A 20,593-nucleotide genomic window follows, 5' to 3' on the forward strand; every position below is an offset into this window, starting at 1 on the left:
TGTAATATTTGTGTCACCACCGCCCGGCTTAACTTCGGAAGTTTCCAGATGTGTCCAACAACGGTTCGTGTCTAGGACATCAGACATCGTCCACAACCACTGCCATCAGGTGAATCTCCTTCATATGTACCACAATACTTGATGAAATACTCGTAGGCTGGAAACCGTATTACACTTCCTAGTCCTTATGGTACCGGTCGAAATTGACAAGCGGCAACAATGGCATCGGTCGTGACGACCAGCACCGAGACGGCCGGCGAGGCGAACCAGAACCAGTCCAAACCCGCTTATCCCACGTACAACTTCAGCTTCACCCCTTTCCTCCGTGCGAACGGACTCGCCGCTCTTGCTTCTACGGTACCTGTATGCGCAGACTACGCTGCGACGGGCCATTGTCCCCGCGGACGTCGATGCCCCGACCGTCATCCTACACCGGGCGAGCCGCCCCAGCATCACTATGGCCGCAACAACGATAACTACGTGTGCAAGCACTGGCTCAAAGGTCTATGCAAGAAGGGCGACACATGCGACTACCTCCACGAATACAATCTCCGCAAGATGAGCGAGTGTCAATTCTTCAACCAGAACGGGTATTGCCAGAATGGTGACGAGTGTCTATATGTTCATGTCAAGGAGGATTCGAAATTGCCCCTCTGTGAAGACTACAATCGGGGATTCTGTGAGAAAGGACCCAGGTGCGGCAAGAGACACGTGAGGAGGAAATTGTGCGAGTTCTACCTCGCCGGGTTTTGTCCAGACGGTCCCAACTGCAAACACGGTGTCCACCTGAAGAGCAGCGGCCCAGCCGGAGACAAAGGAGGCGACGCGCAAAGGCGGGAGAGACTGGCAGAGCTGGAAAGGAAGGAGGAAGAATCACGCAAAGACTTTGGCTGGAAAGGTGGCAGGGGTGCTAAGGGAGGAAGATGGAGGAGCAAGCGGGAAAGAAGATGAGCCTGGAACATACACCTTGCAATTTCACATACCATCACCAAACATGTCATCTTGCTTCAAGAGCAATCAACAGCGACACTTTCTTCGACACAAACGATGGGTCCACCGGGGAAAACATACATGAAGCGCGAGTATCATGGCGGTTTGCCATGTCGACGAACTGTTCGGGCTTTTGTACCAGCATCTACAGACGCCGTTCTACCTGGACATCAATGATCGTTGAAATCAAGCGCGATTCGCAGCTTACGATCTAGCTTGGTCATCCGGGGCCACCGGTTTGTGTGAACTGAACGGCTTTCCACTCCAGCGCGTGGACATTGGTCTCTTCTTGCTCGACCCTACTCCTACACATGAGGCGAATCAACCCCGTTCCCAACAAGCCAGATTGCACTGGTCCCTCCAAAGCACGGCCCGCGCCACAGCACAGCACAGTACAGCTGTCACCACAACAAGGAATGAGCCGCCTCGATGGAATTTACCTTCCCTCCCGGTGGAATGGGACAACAGACTTCTTCCTAGACCTGTCCTCAAGACAGAAACAATCCAAAATTCCGCGCAGACATAGGTGGTCAGAGACGGCCCTCGAAGAAGGCTTCCAGTCCATGCAGCAGCTGGACAAACCAACAGCAGCGAAAAGGGAACCGCTCAAAAAAATTAACTTCGTTCCAAGCGCCAAAGATGGCGCATACATGAAGCCATGGATACAGGTAGCAGAGGCATCTGTCATGGAAGGCCTCGTTTTTGAGGGCGGTGACGACTTTGTAGAGCATTGCCCTTATGTACTACCAATATTAGTTACCGCACTGATGTTTGTTTATTCTCATCAATCCGCCGACGCAGTGTATTTGACACCTTTTGCGCACTTGTAACCTGTTACCTGCTTACTAGGAGGCACAGTATTTGCTGGTTGTACTACTGGACAGAAGTTCTTAAGCGGCCGTGGGACGTCCCATGATAGCATGCCATCCGCACCGTTTGGGAACATCCAATGCAGAAAGCGTGGGTGCAAGGGTGTCGACGTCGAGAATACCACACCACGAACACAATGTTGTTTGAATTGATAACTTGCACTTTTGACTTGGTGATTCTTTTGGCGCCATAGTACCCAATCTATCGTACATATGAATCCCAGGATATGAGGGCCACGATTAGAACCAAAGACGCAAGACTATGCTAAGTAGCACAAGTAACCAGATGCGCCTCAAACACCTCTCTCGGTGTCAAGATCCGCTGTGGCTCCTTTTGACCGCCGGGCCTTCCGTTCCGCATCCTCTTGCCGACGGATCCGCTCCTGCTCCTCGATGCCAGTGCGGGCCTTTTCATGCGTGCGACTAAGTTCCTTGCGTGTGATGAACAGCGAGACAAAAATCCCAAAGGCCGAAAAGGCAGTATAGAAGATCCACATAGACCTCAGACTCGACGTATAAGCCTCGTTAACGGCCTGCTTCTGCACACCGTGGAGGGAGCGGACAAAAGACGTGGTCGAGCCGAAGCTGGAACTCGTCAACCGGGCAGCGTCGGCCGGGGGAAGGACTTTGCGCAACCCTGAATATTTCTTCGCGAGTTCGTTGTTGACGACCACACCGCCCAACACGACCGAGACCGAAGTAGACAGGTTGCGGACGAAGCCGAACAGTGCCGTGGCGACGGCGATGTCGTGGCCCTTGACATGGCTCTGCAGGGCGATCAGAGGACTCTGAAAATTCGGGCCGACGCCCACACCCGCGACGATCTGGTAAATGATGATTTTCGCCCAGTTGGCGCGCGGCTCGAGGTCGATGAACAGTCCATACCCGAGAGTCATCATGACCAGGCCAAACCAAATGGGTTCGCGGTACCGGCCTGTCTTTTTGATGACGATGCCCACGGACGCCGAGGCGAACGACAGACTCAACACCAATGCAAACAGATACACTCCGCTGAGGATCGGGGTCGCGTCCAGCACCGTCTGGAAGTAGACGGGCAAATAATACGAGCTGGCGATAAACACAAACCCGTGGACGAAACACACGCCCAAAGATGCCAGGTTCGACCGGTCCCGAAACAGGCGGAGTGGGATGATTGGATATTTTGCGAATTTCCACTCATTCACCAGGAACAGACCTAGCGTCACGATTCCAAAGATGATCAAGCACAAGGTATATGCGCTGTCCCAGGGGTGAGTGACGCCGCCGGATTCCATACCGAGTAAAAACATGACGACGCCGCCGACAATAGTAATCACCCCGATCCAGTCAATGGCTTGGATGCCCGCCCAGAAGGGTGTCTTGGGCGTGTCGAGCTTGAGGAAGAAAGTAAGCAGGATCAACGACACGCCGTCGAGTGGAAGGTTGATGTAGAAGCACCATCGCCATGATACACCTTCGGTAAATGCTCCGCCTACCACGGGGCCCAGCGCCGATGCGATTGCCCACACCATGCCCATGAACCCGTAGTACTTGGGCCGGTCGCGCATGCTGAACAGATCTGCAATGCAGATGTTGACGAGAATCACGAGCCCGCCTCCGCCAATACCTTGAATCACTCGTGCCCCAATCAGCATGCCGATCGAGGTACTCAACGCGGCGATCAGACTGCCTGCGAGAAAAATCACGTTCGCAAGCATGATGATCGGCTTGCGGCCCCATATGTCTGAGATTTTACCCCAGAGAGGCACGCTCGCGGCGTTTGCTAACAAGTATGCGCTACCCACCCATGTGTATCCTGCCGCGCTGGCTTGGAAATGGTCTGCGATGGTGGGCAGTGCCGTCGTGATGATGGTGACGTCCAACGCTGCCAGAAATAGTGCCATGCCTAGAGAAAACATGACGATGAATATCCGTCCCTTGGAGAACTTGTCGGCTCGTGACTCTGTTCGCGCGAGGTCCGGTCGGTCGTGTTTCTCGGGTGGAGGTGATGTTTCTTCCATCGGCGACACTGGCACGTTTTCCTCCTTGTCGGACGACTTGTCAGATGCCCCGTTGTTGCTCTCGGTAGGAGACGAGGGTGTGTTCTTGGGGACTGTCGAGTTTGTTGTTGTCTGGCCTTCGCGTTCTGCTGAAGGCATATTTTCCTCGGCTTGTAGGCCCTCGGCCGCTGCCCCTAGCGTTTCCTCCGCTTGGTCTGGCATTTTGATGAGTACAAACTGCCTCTTTCAGATGCGATGCAAAGTATGAACAACTGCAAGGACCAGCGAAGTCTTGTTTCCCTTTAGTGCGGGCTCGCACAATCCCTTCAACAACTCTTTCCAACTGACGCGTTGAGTCAAAGTCCACTGTCCTGAGTCAAGGGACACAATGCCACCGCAACGAGGAACAAACAGTCCTCAACCTCGGCAATATAATATAATGGCGTAACAATATGCTAAATCGTCTCCCAATGCTGGACCAAGGGAACAAGACAGACGACGACAAAGCATGCCAGAATGCCAGAATGCCAAAATAAAGAAATAAAAAGTCCCGTAGTGTAACAGGGAGTGTAAGATTGTGAGGTGGCGTTGTCGTCACTGTTGGCGGTTGAGGCACAAAGGTATGCGATCGATGCTTTTTAAGTCAAAATGTAGACATGGAGTAAAAACAAAATCATAATTGATCCGGCTGATGCGACGACTTGCCGACCCGAGATGCGGGCACTGCAGATACAATAGTAATAAATAAAATGGAGCCTGGAGACTAGCAAAAAGTAAAAAGTACAACAATGCAGTCCGCGTAGTAGTAGTGGCCCGTGAGAAGAACTCGAAGGGGTTGTAGATGCCATGCAGCTGCCACTGATGAGTACTGAGTAATCGATGACGGCTGGATTGTGCTATGCTGTAGGTGGCTGCACCGTATGGCCGACTCGAGCACGCGATGCGGTGGATGAGACCTTGCACCGACCGACCTCGAATTAAAGGTGATGACCAAGCATTTTCCCCAAGGCGGGTCCTACTCGCGTCGGTTCTAACACGAGCCTGGGGCCCGGCCGAATCGACTCTCACCTCCACAGTGGCAGATTTTCATGTAATCCCTAGGTAGTATTACGGCACGGTTAAAACGGTAGGCGGCCACAACTACGGTCCAAATCGAACCGGGGGTGCCAGTGCTGCAGGGAGATCGAACTCTGAATTGCCGCGAGCCGTGTTTTGTTGGACCAGCCTGCCACGTGACTCGGTCCGGTTCGTTTGCTTTGAGCCGAGCCGAGAGTCCATAGTATACAATAATGTACCTAGGTAGGTATCCCTGGCAGTGAGAGAAGTCAACTTTAAAAGGTCAACAGAAGACACGACAAAGGCACGGGCTCACCTGTGACAGCAACGCAGAGACAAGACGCGGACTTTTCATGAGCAATCATATACAGAGACACATCACTAGGAATTAACATCTTCCCTCTAACTACTAAGTAATACACCTCAAAAACCCTCACTGCACATATCATCACAGTTCCGTTCAACTATGCACCCCCATCCACATACTGTATGTCTGCAGGACACAACCTGCTGAAACGGCCGAACAACTGAATCCCATGTGCAACGCTAATATACATGTTCAAAGTTGAACCTGCCAAATCCAGGTACCCAGGAAATCAAAAGGCAACCAAAACAAATAGCTGGTAGTACTGCAACTTGCTATTGAGAGATTGGCGCTCGGGGCGGCATTCGACAATCCACTCAATTCAGTGGCTGTTCGCACTTCAGACACGACATCTTCATGTTCCACACCTGGGGCTCGAATGGCCGGCCCTGGCCCGGCTTGCTGTCCGCGTTGGGCACAAGTTGAGTGACAATAGCCGCATGCGTGTCGTCCTGCACCTTGATGATCTTGCCCTTCAACTTCCCAGCCCAAGGGTTCTTCCCGCCCTTGTGCTTCTTGACGGACCCTCCTCTGGCGGCAGATATGGGCTTCGAATAGGTTTCGTCTTTGGCTTCGCTCTTCCCTCGTCCCAAGTGGACAATATGACCCAGAGTTTCGCCTACCTTCTGGGTAAACCCTTTCTCTTGTTGCTTGTCCTGAACCTCATGCGTCAGGGACCCCTTTTTGAACTGCTCCCAAGCCCGTCTTTCGATCTCGTTGACCAAGCATGCATCATGATTCCACATGCCGCAGCTCGCTGAACGACACTGATACATTTCCACATTGGGGTTGTCATATCCTCCACAAATGCAGAATGTCCGTAGTTTGCTCAAGGCATTGAGGGATTTGGAGGGCTTGGGACCGAGCTTGGTCACGTCCAAGGTCTGGCGCCAGTATCGCTCCTGAAGGACAAGCTGGTTGGAATCATCGTTCTCGTCCCAGAAGCTGACTTCGGCATGACATGCAATCGCATGCGCCTCGATGATATCGGTATAATTACTCAGAATCAACTCTTGCTTGCCATGATAAGGTTGTCGCCCCATGGGCAACTCTTCCGGCCAGTAGAACCACCACACTCGGGCGTATACCTTTGCGTGGCTTTCGGCGCGAAACTCGGCTATCAAACCGACCCAAAAGTTCTCCTTGTCGTATTGTAGTTTCTCGCCATCGGTCGCATCGGCCGGAGGCGGTGGCGGGACGGGGTTGTGTCTGTTGATATAAACAACCTGGCCCGTGGTGTAGACAACAACCAAAGGATTCTTAACTGTTCAGACGAATACACGGTCAGCAAGGCGGTTCTTTCTGCTGCTGCGCTGCTGTTTCTGGACTCACATTTGGCATTTCTGAACCGGTCCAGACTTGCCCACTTCTTGCCCGGCCTTACAGCAAATTCGATGCTGAGATCGGGAGCCTCTGGGGGCGCATCTCGCTCAATGTACACATCGTCCGTAGCTGCCGCCTTGCCGTGTTTCCGCCGTGCAGGGCATTGCACTGTAAACTCATCGCCAGACTCGGCCTCAATGGTCTCTGAAGCGTCGGGACCGGGCGCAGGACTTGTGTCGGTGTTGGCACCATTGGCACTGCTGCCCAGGCCAGTGTCTGCGCCAGAGCCCGTATTTGTTCTCTTGCTTCTCGACGAGTCATCTTCCATCTCGCTTGCACTGCGCTTGCGGCCCGCCATCTGAGACGGCTCACTGGGCGCTTCGTTCTCGCTGTCGCCCGGAGTTAACGGCATGTTGGTCACGTACTGTTCTGTCGGGTCTGATGCGGAGGCCATCGGAGCCACGAGAGCGATCCGTAACGAAGCTGCCTGTGTTCAAGTCGAGTTCTGACTGCAAAGCGCGCGCGCGCGCCGGACAACCTGAAGGATTGGATTTGTTGCGAGTATAATTCAGCTTACAACGCGATCAGATTGTGTAGCCGGGATGATGGAGTTTGACGCGCGGGGTGGAACTGTCAGTTGTGAGTCGAGTTGAAGACGTGAGCAGCGGCCCGGCGCTTCGAGGACAGTGATAAATTTGAAGGCAAAGCTGGTACAGGGGACAAGCTGGCAGCCTTCAGCATTGAACAGCTCAGATGGAGACTGGAGAAGTGAGGCTTGATCAGAATGTTTCGGCGCACTCTTCTAGTAGGTCGACTTTTGAATGGCTGCAATGGACGCGGTTGATGCACGCCAGCTGGCAGTGGCAGTGGGCGGCGCTTCAACTGTCAGCAGCCTGCTCTGGCAGCGCCCAAAGGCAGCTGCCGTTCCTTCAATCACACACCCTGGCAATGCCCCCAGGATCCCCGTAAGCCACTGCAACGTGTCACCGTGTTAGCAGCTTCTCGGGAAGCAGTGGAAGAGACATGTGTTTGCCTGATCCTGGTGTATTTGGGATCATGTCGACTACTGCAGTGTGTTTACACGACCTGCGAGCGTGTCAACCGCGCGCAATTTTGTCTTCCCAAGCCTCCGGAAAGGGCCGGGGTCCACGCCGCGTGGGTTCAGAAGTTCAGAACCTTCGATGCCACAGGCGGGTCTTCCATTGTTTGTGAGCTTTTGAAACAGCCCACCGCTTATTGTTATTGTAAAAATGACCACTGCAGGGGCAGCATTGTTAGCATCCTGGCAAAATGACATTGCTTGCTCTTCAAATGCATACAGTAGTATCATCTGTTGAGCCATCCTTTGACTAGGCGTCACCTAGATGGGTGTGGTTGTTACATGAGAGGGTGTCTGCGGCGATTGTTAGATCCCAGGTATCTACCTACGTATCAATGGCAAGCATGGTGACGGTATGCCTCGTCGGTAGCAGAAGAAATTGCGCTGAATCGCTAGAATCAGCCTGAGGTACTGTAAAGCAAGCATCTGCATTATTAATCTATATCCGAGGAGCGAATCTGCCCTCTATATCCTGGCGACTAGTAGTCGAGCCACAAACGTCAACAATCTGAAACAACTCATTGCTGGGTATCATCCATAAATCCGTCACTTTACTACTAACTCGGCAGGCCGACTTTTCTGCAACGAGTGGTGGTAGCCGCTCCAAACCGCTCATGTCTTCTTCTTGAAGAAGAGGTGCTTCAGCTTGTCTGCGAGAGATTCATGTTTCTTGTCTTTGTGCACATGCGCCTCGTTGCCGGCGCCTCCGCGTCCAACATGGTGAGACTCTTCTTTTGCGATCCGCATGGCTGGCTCGGGAACGATCTCTGCATCATGAGGTGCACCGGTGGTATGTTCGCCATCGCTGTCAATGTTGCCGGCGCCTCCCCGCCCTGAAGAATATGGTCCATCGCCTTGATTGCCGACGGGACCCTCACGAACAATTTCTCCGTCGACATAGGGAGTATCGTCCGGCCCGATGTTGGCGGCACCTGCGAATGTTAGCTGCCGCATCCCAGCGCTTGTCTGGGGAAACATACCGCCGCGGCCGTGAGAAACGACAGCCATATTGGACACTTCGAGTCTTCAGCAAGTCAGTGTGATTGTTTCCGTGCGTAGACTTTCGAAGTATTGCCTCAGTCAATCCCCCGCAATTATAATAGGAATGTTTCTAGGACATCCACTGACAGATGAAGAGACCACGAAATACAAGGAACGAGGAATGGACCGGGGCAGAGGAGGGCATGCCTTACCTGGTTTTGATAAGGCTGACTAGAACGGTGACAGCGATAAGCGGTCAGCGATCACTATTTGGTGGAATTCGAGCCCTGCCTCTCGAGTAACAAACAGGTCTGGCTTATGAGGACGGTATGTATTGGAAGCGAGAAGAGACGAGGAGGTGCAGATGGAGAGACCGTCAGTGATAGCCCGTCTCGATATGGCACAGGCAGATGAGAGCGCGGGCGCAACAGTACATGTATCTCAGGCGGGACTATGCGATGACAACACTCGGTGACAAAAGCAAATGTACCCCAAGTTATTATCATGTAGTGGTCTGATCGCCGCTCATTCATTCGCCTGAAGCCGGGCTAGCTGCGACCGCTAATCAACACTAATGTGATTAGACTCGCGAAACTCCAGCTAAAGTGCAGCGGCCAGCCTTGCTTATCAATGGCCACTGGCAATCCCCGGTGCTATCTGCAATCTGCTATCTTCACGTGGATGACTCCGTGGAGCGAGGAACTGTTCGAGCTGTACGAGCACGGAAATAACATGTTACACAGGTAGTTAGCAAGCAGTTAGCGCGGGAACTTATGAGCAGGAGCAACTTTAGTAAAAAGCAAGTCGGGATTTGGTCTGCAAGTTGTCTGCAGCGTTTCGAAACCATCGGCCACTCCAAGTACAGACTCTGTTCCCATTCCAGCTCCTTGTCTTGCCGTCATGTCCAAAAGTGCATAGTATACACTGTTTACGTCTTGATGGTCTTCTTGTCCTTGTCTCCACCACCAGTGGTTGGCAAGCCCATGAAGATCTTGAAAGAGTCGTAGATCATCCATTGTAGACCAGTCAAGGTTCCAATCATAACCTGAGAAATAAGTATTAGCGCGTTCCCTAAGCGGCGAGTGTATGTGGAGGGGACTCACAATTCTGACAGGCAGGCCGTTCCACAGTCCTCCGAATCCAATCTTCTTGTAGATGCGGCTCATGGCGCCTCCGAAACTCTCGCCGGGCGCACGTTCAGCATTCAGTTTGCTGACCATGACGTCTGCGGGGTGCGAGACAATGGCGCAAAGGATACCGGCGAGGTAACCACCGACGAAGGCAACAGCAGTCTGGGCTCCCTTATTGTAATCCGACTTTTGTCCGGGGAGATAGTTGTAGATAGCCGCTACGATGTTCTCGAATGAGGCGAATTTCATCATGGTGTACGGGATTTGTCTACCCCATAGCGGGTACAGACCCTTGTACAAACTGAAGAACGTCAGCATTTGCTGCACCGGAGTCACATATGCCAGTACTTACCCGCCGACTCCTTCCTTGCTCGTGATGGAACTGAGGCCTTGGACAGTGCCGGTGAATGTAGGCGGGATCGTAGTCTGCATGCGGACTTTGACAGCCTCGAATGGGCAAAGACCAACATCGGCGATGAATTCAGCCGAGGCGGAGGCAGACAAAAACAGAATAGTCTTGTATTTTTCGGCGTTCTCTTCACCAGCCAACTGGCTGTAGAGATGTTTGAAGTATTCGTAGAAGCCGTACTTGCCAGCACCCTGGACCGAGTAGCCAACAAACGTGGGACCCCAGCCGGTGAAGATCCCACGGAGACCTTCCGCTCTGTTGATCAGTCTCCAAGCCTCGAAGTTGCCCTTGTAGAGGTTGGGGTCGACTTGGCGACGGCACTTGACAAGATCAAGTGGTGTAACAGCCGTGTGAGTGAGACCCTAGAAGCGCGTTCAGTACTGGAGCTCGACGAAAACAGGTCACTATGTGGACATACACAAGCTAGCAGGCCTCCGAAAGTACAAGCTGCGTAGTACTTCCCGGAATACAATTCAATGCCTCCAGCCTTCGCTTGGGCTTTCTTGCTGGCCTTCTCATACTCGGCTTGAGCTGCATGACTCAATTCCGACGCCTTTTCTTTGACAGTGTCTGTGGCACTCCATGTCGAGAAAATAGGTCGCGTCTGCGGATGCTCAACTGGCTTCGCAGCTGGCTTGTAGTAGGGGGAGGTAGGCAGGAAAGCCTGGTAGATGGTGTTTGAGCTGGGGACAAGTCCGACCATGGCGCTGCACATAATAGCTCATCAGCTTACCACCCACTATCTCCGAGAGCACCACATGCCTGCGCATGCAGAGAGTTGGTACCTACCTCGAGTCAAGAACGGTGACTACACTACAGCAGAGGAATGGACGGTTGGGACCAGATCAACTGGGCAACGTGAACGGGGAATGGGCTGGAGAAGAGAGTGATGAGATGGAGATAAAATAGAAATGATGGTACTTTGGAAGGTAAGAAGGAACAAGGTCGGGCTTCATGGGAAGGTCTCGGACAGGGACTGGCAATGCTCCTGCTCCTATCGTCACAGCTCACAGCGCCGGCGATTACCAGGTACTGATTGACTGCACGCTGCTGCTGCGAGGGAGGATGATGCCGATGGCTGTCTCTGTTCTCCGCACTACACGGCCAGCGCTCGCCCTGATTGACTGAGCGATTAATGAAGCAGCCCACCGCAGCCCATCGCAACCCACCGCAACCCACTTCCCACCGCCGCTGCGATCCGGGCTTAAGGGCGTCATGCCGAGCGCTCGCGTCTTTCAGTGGCTGTGGAAGTTGCTAGACGACTAATTGGATTGGCGATGTGTTAACACGCTTCTTGCGGCCTACTATCCCACGCTTGGGGTGGGGCTATGCCAACACCGGCTGGAATCAGACTAACAGCCGGCCTGCGGTCCTCGATCCTCATGCACCGAAACAATTATTTTGTGGTTCGCAACGCAACTTCACCTTAGGCTGGTCACGGTCTTGAGATTCAAACAACCTCTTGAGTTCATCTTCGACCCATTACCATGGAACACGAATCCGTCCTTGAGCATGGTGTCCCTCTGGGCCCGACCATCGTTCCTCAAGCTAACGGTGTTCCTCCTGTAGAAGATGAACACTCGGCAAAGCTGTCGGCATGGGCTGATAAATATCGAGGTGCCACGGTTGCCGACCTAGACCTTCCACCTGCTTTGTCCACGTCCCCCAGCACCTCGCTGGCCGAAGCCATGCTGTCGGCCTCTTCTCATGACTACTCGCATTTGACGGTTCTGTCGGAAAATACAAGATCTCTCCTAGGGTATCTGCCCATCTCGAAACTCAAGCATCTGTTCGAGACCAGGCAACTGCAGCCGTCGGATCCCGTCTCTAAAGCCATGGTCAAATTCCAGCGTCGCGGAGCAAAGAAGTACCAGGTTATTACGATGGACACAGAGCTGTGGGAACTGGAAGGGTTCTTCGAGAATGTCGGTCCGTTGGCAACGGGCGAACCTCAGGATTTTGCAGTCGTCACGGATGGAAGTCGGAAATTCGTGCTCGGTGTTGTCACTAGGGGTGACCTTGAGGAGTTTGTGAAGAGGAGACCTGCCTGAGGCGCTGAACTACACTTTTTATCTGTGCGCTAGCAGTCATTGTTCCGCGAGATCAGATGGTGGTCATGGAACGCGGACTGCAGCAATTCAACATCTGAACACGGTAGATACCGCACTGGATGCATGCTATGGTGTCCGGCGAGCCATTCTCAGTTGCAGGGCTCATCAAGATTTATCAGCAAGCATGCACAAGACCAGTTCCAAAGCCAGTCGTCCCGCCGGGCTGGATGTCCAGCGATTGAACACACTCGATGTTGCAAATATTCTAGATGGATTTGCTATGCAAAGGCAGGGCTGGTATGTCGTCAACGGCTCCGGAGATTATGAAAGGCCGCACTGCACGTGAGGAAGCTCTCAGCTCGGGACATCAGTCTTTGCCGCAGCTGATGTTTGGGCACAGCCTAACCTTTCAACAACATTCCGGCAGATAGGATATGAGAAGGCAACCCTGCTACGTCCAACCAACGCGGAACACGGGACTAGAGTCTCCGGGCCCGCCGAATGCGTAGTCGCAATGGTGAAGGAAGGCAAAACAGGTGCCCCGACATTCAATCCAGCGCCGTGTATCAATATGAGCAGCAGAGAGCTTGGGGTCGGGAATATCAATGAAGGGGCGGTTTCAACATCCCGCTACCAGAAAGATGTGTTATGAAGTGTGAGAGAACAGGAGATATGGAGCATGCTAACACGAGCCATGGTGTTGTCGAGTATGAAACTACGAGCTACAAGTCGAACATGATATGAACTTCCTTCTTGAACCGTCCAAATCCTTTTCCCACTCCTTTCCGACAGACTGAGAACGAATAGGACTCGATCCTGCCACTTTCCGCTTGGTCATGCCCCTGCCTACCAAGATGGAGGTGCCCCCATGAAGGCCCTGATATCATCGAATGGTACCTCACCAGATGCTTGCGCTTTTTTTTGACAAGGACTTCTTCTGCCTGATTGATCGACTGCGTCAAAACTCTCCGCGTCACCAAAATCAGCCCTTAGGTCCAGCACAGTTCGAGGCCTGGCATCGAGAGCAGTTGATGGACTTCCTGCCCTGATTGGTCCTAAACTCGTATTAGATGACACTGTGTCGTTCATGCTCCAAGCGTCGCAGACATCTCTGGCACGGCGGGTTATGGAAGTGCTTTTTGGCCACCTCGATTGGGAGTCGTGGGAAGGTCCGGCGGTCCAGCAGGGGCTAGTACAGTCATCTTCAAACATCGCATAGGTACCGCCGGCGCCGGTCGGGCATTGGCCCATCCGTACATTTGTGGATTGTCCTTGCGCTTCTGAAATTGCCGCCTTGAGGTCCAGCATGCGGAAAGCGAAAGCGTACAGGGACACAGCCTTTTTGCACCTGCTCGGTTCGAAGCACGGCAGTTGGAGCGATTGATGGACTTACGGAGTTCCCCAGTACCCGTTGGTCCCATCCGCATGGAATTTTGCACGCAACTCTCCTGTTTGGTCGTCACTATGGGGTAGGTAGGCCATCGCGTCGAGAATGATTAAAACCGAACACAGGCCCGAAAAAACTCAACCCCCTGGCCCCTCGCCCGATGAAACCAGCGCAACCTCAAAAGAGGTATGCAAGTCGAAAAAACAGAACACACGCCTGAAAAAAACCAACCCTCATGGCACCCTGCCAGATGGAGCCAGCGCAACCTAAAAAAAAGGTATGCAAGTCGAAAAAAGCCAGCACAGCATCGGAAGAAAAGACCCTCGTGGCAGATGCCCAGCTCAAAGGGGCAACTTGTATCCGTTCGCCTCCATTCGCCTCCATCCATGATGTCGAACGCTTGGGTTTAGGATTAGGGTTTAGGGTTTAGCGAGCGAGTTTTCGCCGGTGCGGCCAGGGAGCGACAGGGTTTCAGCGAGACGCGGCATTCTTCAGACATTATTGTGATCGATTTGGACAACTTTCGTAGGTGCAATCCCAACGAGGTCATTAATGTCGAAAGGCATTGTCTTCATCAATACCTTCTCGTCGTGGTCGATTCCATCTGCTCGTGCCAGGGTGTTGGACGATGGCGCGGATAGAAGAGGTGTGAACAGCACTGTTCAAGCGCGTAAGTCGAGGTACTAGGAGATACTTTCAAAGCGGATTGCGTACGCATAAAGTGAGCTAAATACGAACGACTTTTCTCTACGCCATGAGAAGACGGCCTCGTATTCATCAGGCGACTGGAGCAATAGTGGCCCCCAAACCAAGTCCTTGAGATTTCGATCATCTTGGTCTTTCGCGATGAAGCCATTCTTCTGAGAGACATGCCTTGCACCATTGCATGGTGCCACTAAGGGCACACGGGAGTATCTCCCAGATCACACAAGCAAACCGCGTGCGAGAAGCACGCCCACAAGCAGCTCTCAATTCTCAGGATCGGTGGCATTATCACTCCAAACAGGAGCGTTCTATACTACATGCAAGATTAGCATACATAAGGTAGAAGGGACGTATAGCATAAGCACTTACTACGTGGCAGTATACTTCCACTAATGCCCGGAGCGCCTTAAGACTCATTGGCAACACAGTATCGTCGTTACCAGTGACCAGCCCCCGCGCCTCGTTCACCCGGCACTGGTGTACCAAGCTTGTTCCCGCTGTCTATACCTGGTGATGCACCTCATCCAGAACTGGATCTGCTTCATGCGAGTCCCCGTGCATCCGTGTCACCTCCAACCACAACGATGTTAACACTGCTTGTTCATCATATTCCTGGCCAAATGGTTGTCGCCATGCGGCAATGATGGGGAGTCGACAGGGTGAGCAAATGAGATCACCCCATCCAGCACAAGTCTCGCCCGGTTTAGCCCGTCAATGATTGCTGGAATGTCATGACTGAGATTCTGGGTGACTTCGCGCTGGGCAAGTTTGGCACGATCCTCGTCGGAAATCTTGTACTGCTTGCCCTCTGAGATGCTTCGTGCGTGATTCTGGAACAGACGGAACAATGTCTTCTGTGGCATCGTCGCCTTTGGACCTAATGGGCTTTTGATTGCATGAATCTTCGTCCGAGCGCTTCGCACCCTTCTTGAGTGTGTTAACTTTCACTTTCAGCTCGTCGGTATATCGCATGACGTCGGTCGGATGAATGGGTGTTGATATAGTATGTATATTGCATCTTGGTGCCGGCAATTGTTACACGTACACCTGATGCCCGCCCCCAACCCAAACACCCTCGCATGACAGTCTTTGACTGGCAGAATTTCAGAAAACGCGTCGTGGATTCATGCTCCTTCCTTGATTTGTTCTGTGCGGCGGGCCTCAACTTGCTCCAATGCAGCGATATATATAGTTGGCGATGATAAGTTCGACGTACACAGTTCAACAAAGAATACTTAGCCTGGGTAGTCTTCCACTCCCGTAGGTCGTCGAATCGACGAAGGTCAACGCTGATGAACATAGACTTTCACTCGGGTATCAATTTAGCGCAAGTGGGTGTTCCCTGCGATCATCTCGGAGTTTGGATGAGGAGAGGAGGGAGGTATTCGTGGAAAGCAGTTTCATGTACCTGAGATGTGCTAGTAAGGAAATGGAACCTACACGTGCTATACAGATGCATTACCTTAGTCTGCATGTGTAGTAAATCCATTTCTGTCATGAATTCCCGTTGTTCTATCGCCAACCGCTCGGCAATAACACGGCCCACGGCCCTGTTGGGTGACATCTTCATATCCATAGCCCTGCCATTTGGGGTGGACAGTTGTGCTGGGACTATGGGACCAACCGGCCTCGCGTGCAAGGGCGCGGATGGCTGTCCGTGCTTTCAGGAAACCTTCACGGCTTCCACTGTACTTGCGCAATGTTATGCCAATTCGCTGGAATGGGGAACCGTGACCTGGGATCGGCGACATAATGGCAAAGTTGACATGAATACTCTGTATTTCGAGGTCGGGAGATTGAAAGTCGAAGACCACTTTACCCCCTGGCTTGACTAAATTGCCCAGATCACGCAGCAATGGAAGGTGTTTTGCTGCTGGGACTACTGATAGACTCTAGCACATGAAGATGACGTGGAAGCGGACCACAGGAGACACGTTCAACTCTTGACTTGCAGCTTGGATGGCCGCGCGTACTTCATTCATCAGGGTGAAATCGGCAACGGCATATGCAAGATTGCCAAGGTTGGCGCGCGATGCTTTTTGCTTCGCCAGCTGAATGTTCTTGCCACTAATATCAGTGCCGATTGCGAGACGACAACGACGCGCCGCCGCCTCAGCAACCCAACCAAGACCAGTACCGAGGTCAAGAACATGACACCCTGGTTGCAGCTGTGCTTCGAGAATGTCGCCACGACTACCGACGTATTTGCGCAAGGTAGTGCCAGGTCTCTCAAAATGGACTTCATATTTGAGAAAATTTTGTCGGGTTTGCTGGCGATGGTGCCAATTATCAGCTGAGCAGTCTTGAACTTGTTAATTCTGACCTTTGATGCGTGGCAAGATGGCAAAGGTGGCCTTGGTGTTGTGCGACTCGAGATCGGGGGACGAATGCACTGGTAGCCTCGACTCCTGATGTGATATGTATATATAGTGGTCGGAACAGGTCAGTGTTGCGCCAATTGAGTTCGAGAACTCCCCTGCCCGGCGAGCGATTGTGTATATCGGTCAGCCTGAAGATTCTGACCTTTTGCACCTTAATGTCGCTCGAGTAGATGTCATAGACAACAAGAAGCTCTTCCATCAATGCGTTCTATTCTTCGGGTCAGTATCTGGAAAAGCCGAGCGGATGTAAGGACATACTGAAGCAAGGTAGCCGCACGCAAGGTCTCATCTTTCTTGGTAACATCCACGGCCTTGCCAGGACGCGCTTGGGCGCGACTAGAGAAAAGCGAGGTTAGACACGAGCATTTCTGGGGAGGACTCGACAATACCTTCTGACCCCTGTAGCAGCTCCAGCACCTGGTCCCAACCGACATCCTGCCACACAGGGAAAATCTGACTCAGATCCTCTCGCACGAGAAAACATCCAGATGAGGTCCTGCCGCATAAAAGAAATTGTGCCACTCGTTTTCCCAAAGTTGAGACTGGCTTGCCGGTATTGACATCGCGTGTCAGTTGCCCAGAGCGGGCTGAACCCGGCTGTTTGGAGTTCATCGTTGCCGAATGAGGTAATGAGAATAGATTTCCAAGCATCAAATGGACTGCAGGAGAAGGGGAAGAAGACATCGGCAGCGGCAGCGGCACGGACGATGCAGGAAATCGAGGAGGTTTGCTTGCAACTTCCTCATTCATTTCCATTTGTAATGGCAGCACTGGCAAGGTCTGCCGCCCTTCAGGCGTGGGCCGAGAATACGTTTAGGACAAGCCCAAGCGGAGATTTCATGCTCATGCTTGTCAATCGTGCTGCTCAGACCAGCAACCCCTGTCTTATCAAAGTTGGAACAGCTCGTTACCGCGCCGTCAAGACACTTGTTTCCGCAGACGTAGGAGGCTCCTGGTTTTTCACATTCGATTGGAAGTCGGGAGACTTTCATGAATCATGTCTGCACGAGCGTGCGCAGATCAGATTGACTTCAATTGAAAGGAGGAAATGTCGTAATAGATAGGGTCATCTCCTTATGCATGGTATGATGATGGTATAGGGCAACCGGGTCCCTATCAACTACCTGATGCGACGAACCCACCACCCACTTTTCTTGTGATAATCTGTGGGTAACCTCCGGTGCGGTTCCATTGCTTGCTCTCATTCAAGCGCACCACCAATGACGGCGGACTCAAAGTCTCCCAGTAATCGTCTATGCCGCTGCCGATGGTCATTCGAGACCAGCTTCAGATAGCCCTCCCAGAGTTTCCGAGCGTCGGGCAAGCAATTCGCAGGGAACCGTGTTTCGAACTCCTTCAACAGAGTCTGAGGGGCCTTCGTATCATGGTTCGTGACCCAACGTACAAATCTCGGCACCCTAGCTCATATGATCAGTGCTCAATAGTCTGGTGGCTGTACCATTTAGGAGCCTCCTGTAGACGATTGCCAGACGTTGTTAAAGGGGACCGCGCCATGCTGTGATATATATATATATATATATATATATATTGCTTCCATGTATCATCTCACCCCAAGACCACATGTTGTTGTTGTTGCCCAGCAGGAGGTATCGCCTGCTATTCATGATATAGGTTCCGCGTATAAGGAGTCGAGTGGCCGTGTCTGGCCAGATCGGAGACGTGATGAAATTGGCTCGTCCGAACCGGAGAGGGTCCAGAGGGAGGAACAGGTCCTTAAACAACGATCGTCCTCGTTACGGGCGGATGGGTCCATGCCTTGCTGCCCTGCGAAAAAAGTCGTCAAATGGTGTGGTTTTGAGGAGGTCCGAACGGCATTGCCATGCTCACTGCAGCAGTAAAGTGGTTTTGCTGAGCTGAAGAAGGATTCTCTCCAGGGCACAGAATGCCAGCCAGTCATGTCGACAAAGATTTCGACTGGAGTTCTTTCTTTTTCGAAGCAAGGGAGCAGAGAGATGGAAGAGGCAATCAACCCGATCAGGCCAGCCAAACATCGGTGGATTTGTTTGTGTAGTACCAAACTTTCCAACAACGGCGAGCGGGCCGCCATAGGTCCCCCAAGTACCCCAAAACTCGGGGCGCTGCAGACAAGCTGGCGGTGAGAGCCGAACAGCGACATGTCCGGACCCGGTTCCTGCATAGCGACCATAAAGAACTTCTCTCGCCATCTGACACCAACGAAACGGCCCATACAACCTTGTGGACCGAAAGCCAGTAAGGGAACCAAGAATGCGGTGCCGTTACTGTAGCTTTACAACTGAGGCGCCCAGCATGTGGGATATTCCTGAATCGCTCGGTGAGGGGGTTCAGTGTGCGGTGCTTTTGTGCGCTGTCAGGAAGCATCCATAGAATGGCCATTTTCTTTGTCCTTTGAGGCCGGTCCACAAGTATCGAGGCAAGTACTCCTCATCCTTTCGTCTTCTGCACTCCTGTGGACTCGTTTGCAACAGGAAAGTAGGCTGTGTGGGATTTCGTGGCCTCTGCCTGGAGACTCGATCCTCTGCGGGATTCAACAGGCGAGCGTGCCAATGCCGCTGAGCCACCCTCCCAACCTCACTTCAAAGCACACGTCGACATTCTCAACCTATGTTGCAGACAACTTCCCTTTGAAGTTGTTCTCTCTCAAGGCCAATACAAAGTAACCATAGCGAAGCCACTCCGACTAGGTCCTTTGCTCCAAGCCGAATCGGAGTACCTGACATCTGCACAATCCTCGGTGTACCTCTTGGTATTCATTTTGCGCGTTCAAGAATCAAGTCCCTTGCTGCTGTCATGGTCGTATTGCTGATGCCCGGCTCCTGGCGAAACTCGTCTTCAAAGCACACGGTATGTTGAACCGTACGCTCAAATCGGAAAATACGAAGCATTGCTCTGCTATTGCTTCCTCACTCACCCAAATGGCATATGTTCCTCTAGCTTTTCTTGTGACATGGTGAAGGTTTATTTCAACGCAACTGGCCTGTGCGTCCATATAAATCGGCCACCGAACCGTGTCAGACCTCCTCGACACATCAAAGAGGACGTCTTGACTGTCCGACATGCCAGCAAGTCTCTCCGAGAGCCCACTTCAATAGTTGTCGTAAAGCTAGCAGTAAGGAGGCTAAGTGAGCAAGCGCTTGAAGTATAGACGATAGAATCCTCGCCCAGGTGAGCATCACAGACAAGCAATGTTTGCTGCTCAGATCAATGTGGATCTGAAAACCTGCCATTACGCCCGCCATTTGAGACAGCACCCACATGAGACAATAGATATATGTGTATATGCTGTTGTGTCTCTTGGAAGTGCAGCTTAGGAACAAGTAGCGGCGAACCAGGAACATGCATTGGTCATTCCACGCAAAGGTCGTAGCGGACAAGAATCCTTGCGACACCCGGACATGACGGCACCTAGAGCCGAAAACAGATGTTGGTATTCTCAATTGAGACCTCCTTTGGACCAAGGAAGAGGCTGCGCTCCGGGTCAATTTCTGCGAAAGCTGAGTCACTAACCCAGAGAGCTAGCCATGTTGGCATGTAGCAAAGCCCGGAAGGCAATCTGCGAGGCGCGAAACCAGAATCTCAAGCCAATGTGTACCCTCAATCGCGTCTTCTTCATCACTAGACTCGCACCAGGCACAGCTCCTGTCTCCACCACAGAAAACAGAACCAATATGGTAATGGCTCAAGCTTGCCTGCTTTGAATTCGTGCGGTATCGGGATAGCGACCAAGTTGTGCCACCAACCTGTAACTGTTCGGGAGCACTCTAGATCATATGGAACAACTATGGACCCGTACTCTTTCTCTTCGGAGTTTGTTGGAACAGAAACCACGGACGAACTCTTCAATCCGATAGGAGTCATACACTGCGCGA

The 20,593-nt window shown here is 52.4% G+C and overlaps 8 protein-coding genes across 8 annotated transcripts; 2 read left to right on the forward strand and 6 right to left on the reverse strand.

Annotated features, from left to right (window-relative positions):
- Positions 1 to 219: 219 nt before the first annotated feature.
- HMPREF1120_02412 (uncharacterized protein) lies at positions 220 to 951 on the forward strand (the record flags this gene model as incomplete). Its single annotated transcript, XM_009156454.1, has 1 exon — positions 220 to 951. One exon carries the CDS (start codon positions 220 to 222, stop codon positions 949 to 951), a length of 732 nt encoding a protein of 243 aa, XP_009154702.1.
- A 153-nt stretch (positions 952 to 1,104) lies between these two features.
- On the reverse strand, positions 1,105 to 4,848 carry HMPREF1120_02413 (DNA repair protein RAD50). Its single transcript, XM_009156455.1, has one exon. The coding sequence runs from the start codon at positions 4,058 to 4,060 to the stop codon at positions 2,153 to 2,155; it is 1,908 nt and encodes a 635-aa protein (XP_009154703.1). The 5' UTR covers positions 4,061 to 4,848; the 3' UTR covers positions 1,105 to 2,152.
- A 389-nt stretch (positions 4,849 to 5,237) lies between these two features.
- Positions 5,238 to 7,757, reverse strand: HMPREF1120_02414 (uncharacterized protein). The gene is made up of 2 exons (XM_009156456.1): positions 6,591 to 7,757; positions 5,238 to 6,522 (listed from the first exon to the last, which is right to left on the reverse strand). Exons 1-2 carry the CDS (start codon positions 7,033 to 7,035, stop codon positions 5,576 to 5,578), a joined length of 1,392 nt encoding a protein of 463 aa, XP_009154704.1. The 5' UTR covers positions 7,036 to 7,757; the 3' UTR covers positions 5,238 to 5,575.
- A 535-nt stretch (positions 7,758 to 8,292) lies between these two features.
- On the reverse strand, positions 8,293 to 8,688 carry HMPREF1120_02415 (uncharacterized protein; the record flags this gene model as incomplete). The annotated part of the gene is made up of 2 exons (XM_009156457.1): positions 8,293 to 8,612; positions 8,661 to 8,688. 2 exons carry the CDS (start codon positions 8,686 to 8,688, stop codon positions 8,293 to 8,295), a joined length of 348 nt encoding a protein of 115 aa, XP_009154705.1.
- Positions 8,689 to 9,589: 901 nt separating this feature from the next.
- Positions 9,590 to 10,903, reverse strand: HMPREF1120_02416 (MC family mitochondrial carrier protein; the record flags this gene model as incomplete). The annotated part of the gene is made up of 4 exons (XM_009156458.1): positions 9,590 to 9,706; positions 9,765 to 10,092; positions 10,144 to 10,562; positions 10,619 to 10,903. The coding sequence occupies 4 exons, from the start codon at positions 10,901 to 10,903 to the stop codon at positions 9,590 to 9,592; spliced, it is 1,149 nt and encodes a 382-aa protein (XP_009154706.1).
- Positions 10,904 to 11,687: 784 nt separating this feature from the next.
- Positions 11,688 to 12,251, forward strand: HMPREF1120_02417 (transcription initiation factor TFIID subunit D8; the record flags this gene model as incomplete). The annotated part of the gene is made up of 1 exon (XM_009156459.1): positions 11,688 to 12,251. The coding sequence occupies one exon, from the start codon at positions 11,688 to 11,690 to the stop codon at positions 12,249 to 12,251; it is 564 nt and encodes a 187-aa protein (XP_009154707.1).
- A 3,984-nt stretch (positions 12,252 to 16,235) lies between these two features.
- On the reverse strand, positions 16,236 to 17,336 carry HMPREF1120_02418 (uncharacterized protein; the record flags this gene model as incomplete). The annotated part of the gene is made up of 4 exons (XM_009156460.1): positions 16,236 to 16,613; positions 16,867 to 16,932; positions 16,979 to 17,060; positions 17,122 to 17,336. 4 exons carry the CDS (start codon positions 17,334 to 17,336, stop codon positions 16,236 to 16,238), a joined length of 741 nt encoding a protein of 246 aa, XP_009154708.1.
- Positions 17,337 to 18,345: 1,009 nt separating this feature from the next.
- Positions 18,346 to 18,933, reverse strand: HMPREF1120_02419 (uncharacterized protein; the record flags this gene model as incomplete). Its single annotated transcript, XM_009156461.1, has 1 exon — positions 18,346 to 18,933. One exon carries the CDS (start codon positions 18,931 to 18,933, stop codon positions 18,346 to 18,348), a length of 588 nt encoding a protein of 195 aa, XP_009154709.1.
- Between the last annotated feature and the right edge of the window lie 1,660 nt (positions 18,934 to 20,593).

This window comes from Exophiala dermatitidis (assembly GCF_000230625.1).
Source record: "Exophiala dermatitidis NIH/UT8656 unplaced genomic scaffold supercont1.2, whole genome shotgun sequence".
Classification (NCBI taxonomy): domain Eukaryota; kingdom Fungi; phylum Ascomycota; class Eurotiomycetes; order Chaetothyriales; family Herpotrichiellaceae; genus Exophiala; species Exophiala dermatitidis.

Bases quoted from the DNA above. Each gene is read 5' to 3' on its own strand.
- HMPREF1120_02413 (XM_009156455.1), bottom strand. From the start codon at position 4,060: ATGCCAGACCAAGCGGAGGAAACGCTAGGGGCAGCGGCCGAGGGCCTA.
- HMPREF1120_02414 (XM_009156456.1), bottom strand. From the start codon at position 7,035: ATGGCCTCCGCATCAGACCCGACAGAACAGTACGTGACCAACATGCCG. The intron at 6,523-6,590 runs GTGAGTCCAGAA...TCGTCTGAACAG, and splicing joins CCGGTTCAGAAATGCCAAAT to TTAAGAATCCTTTGGTTGTT.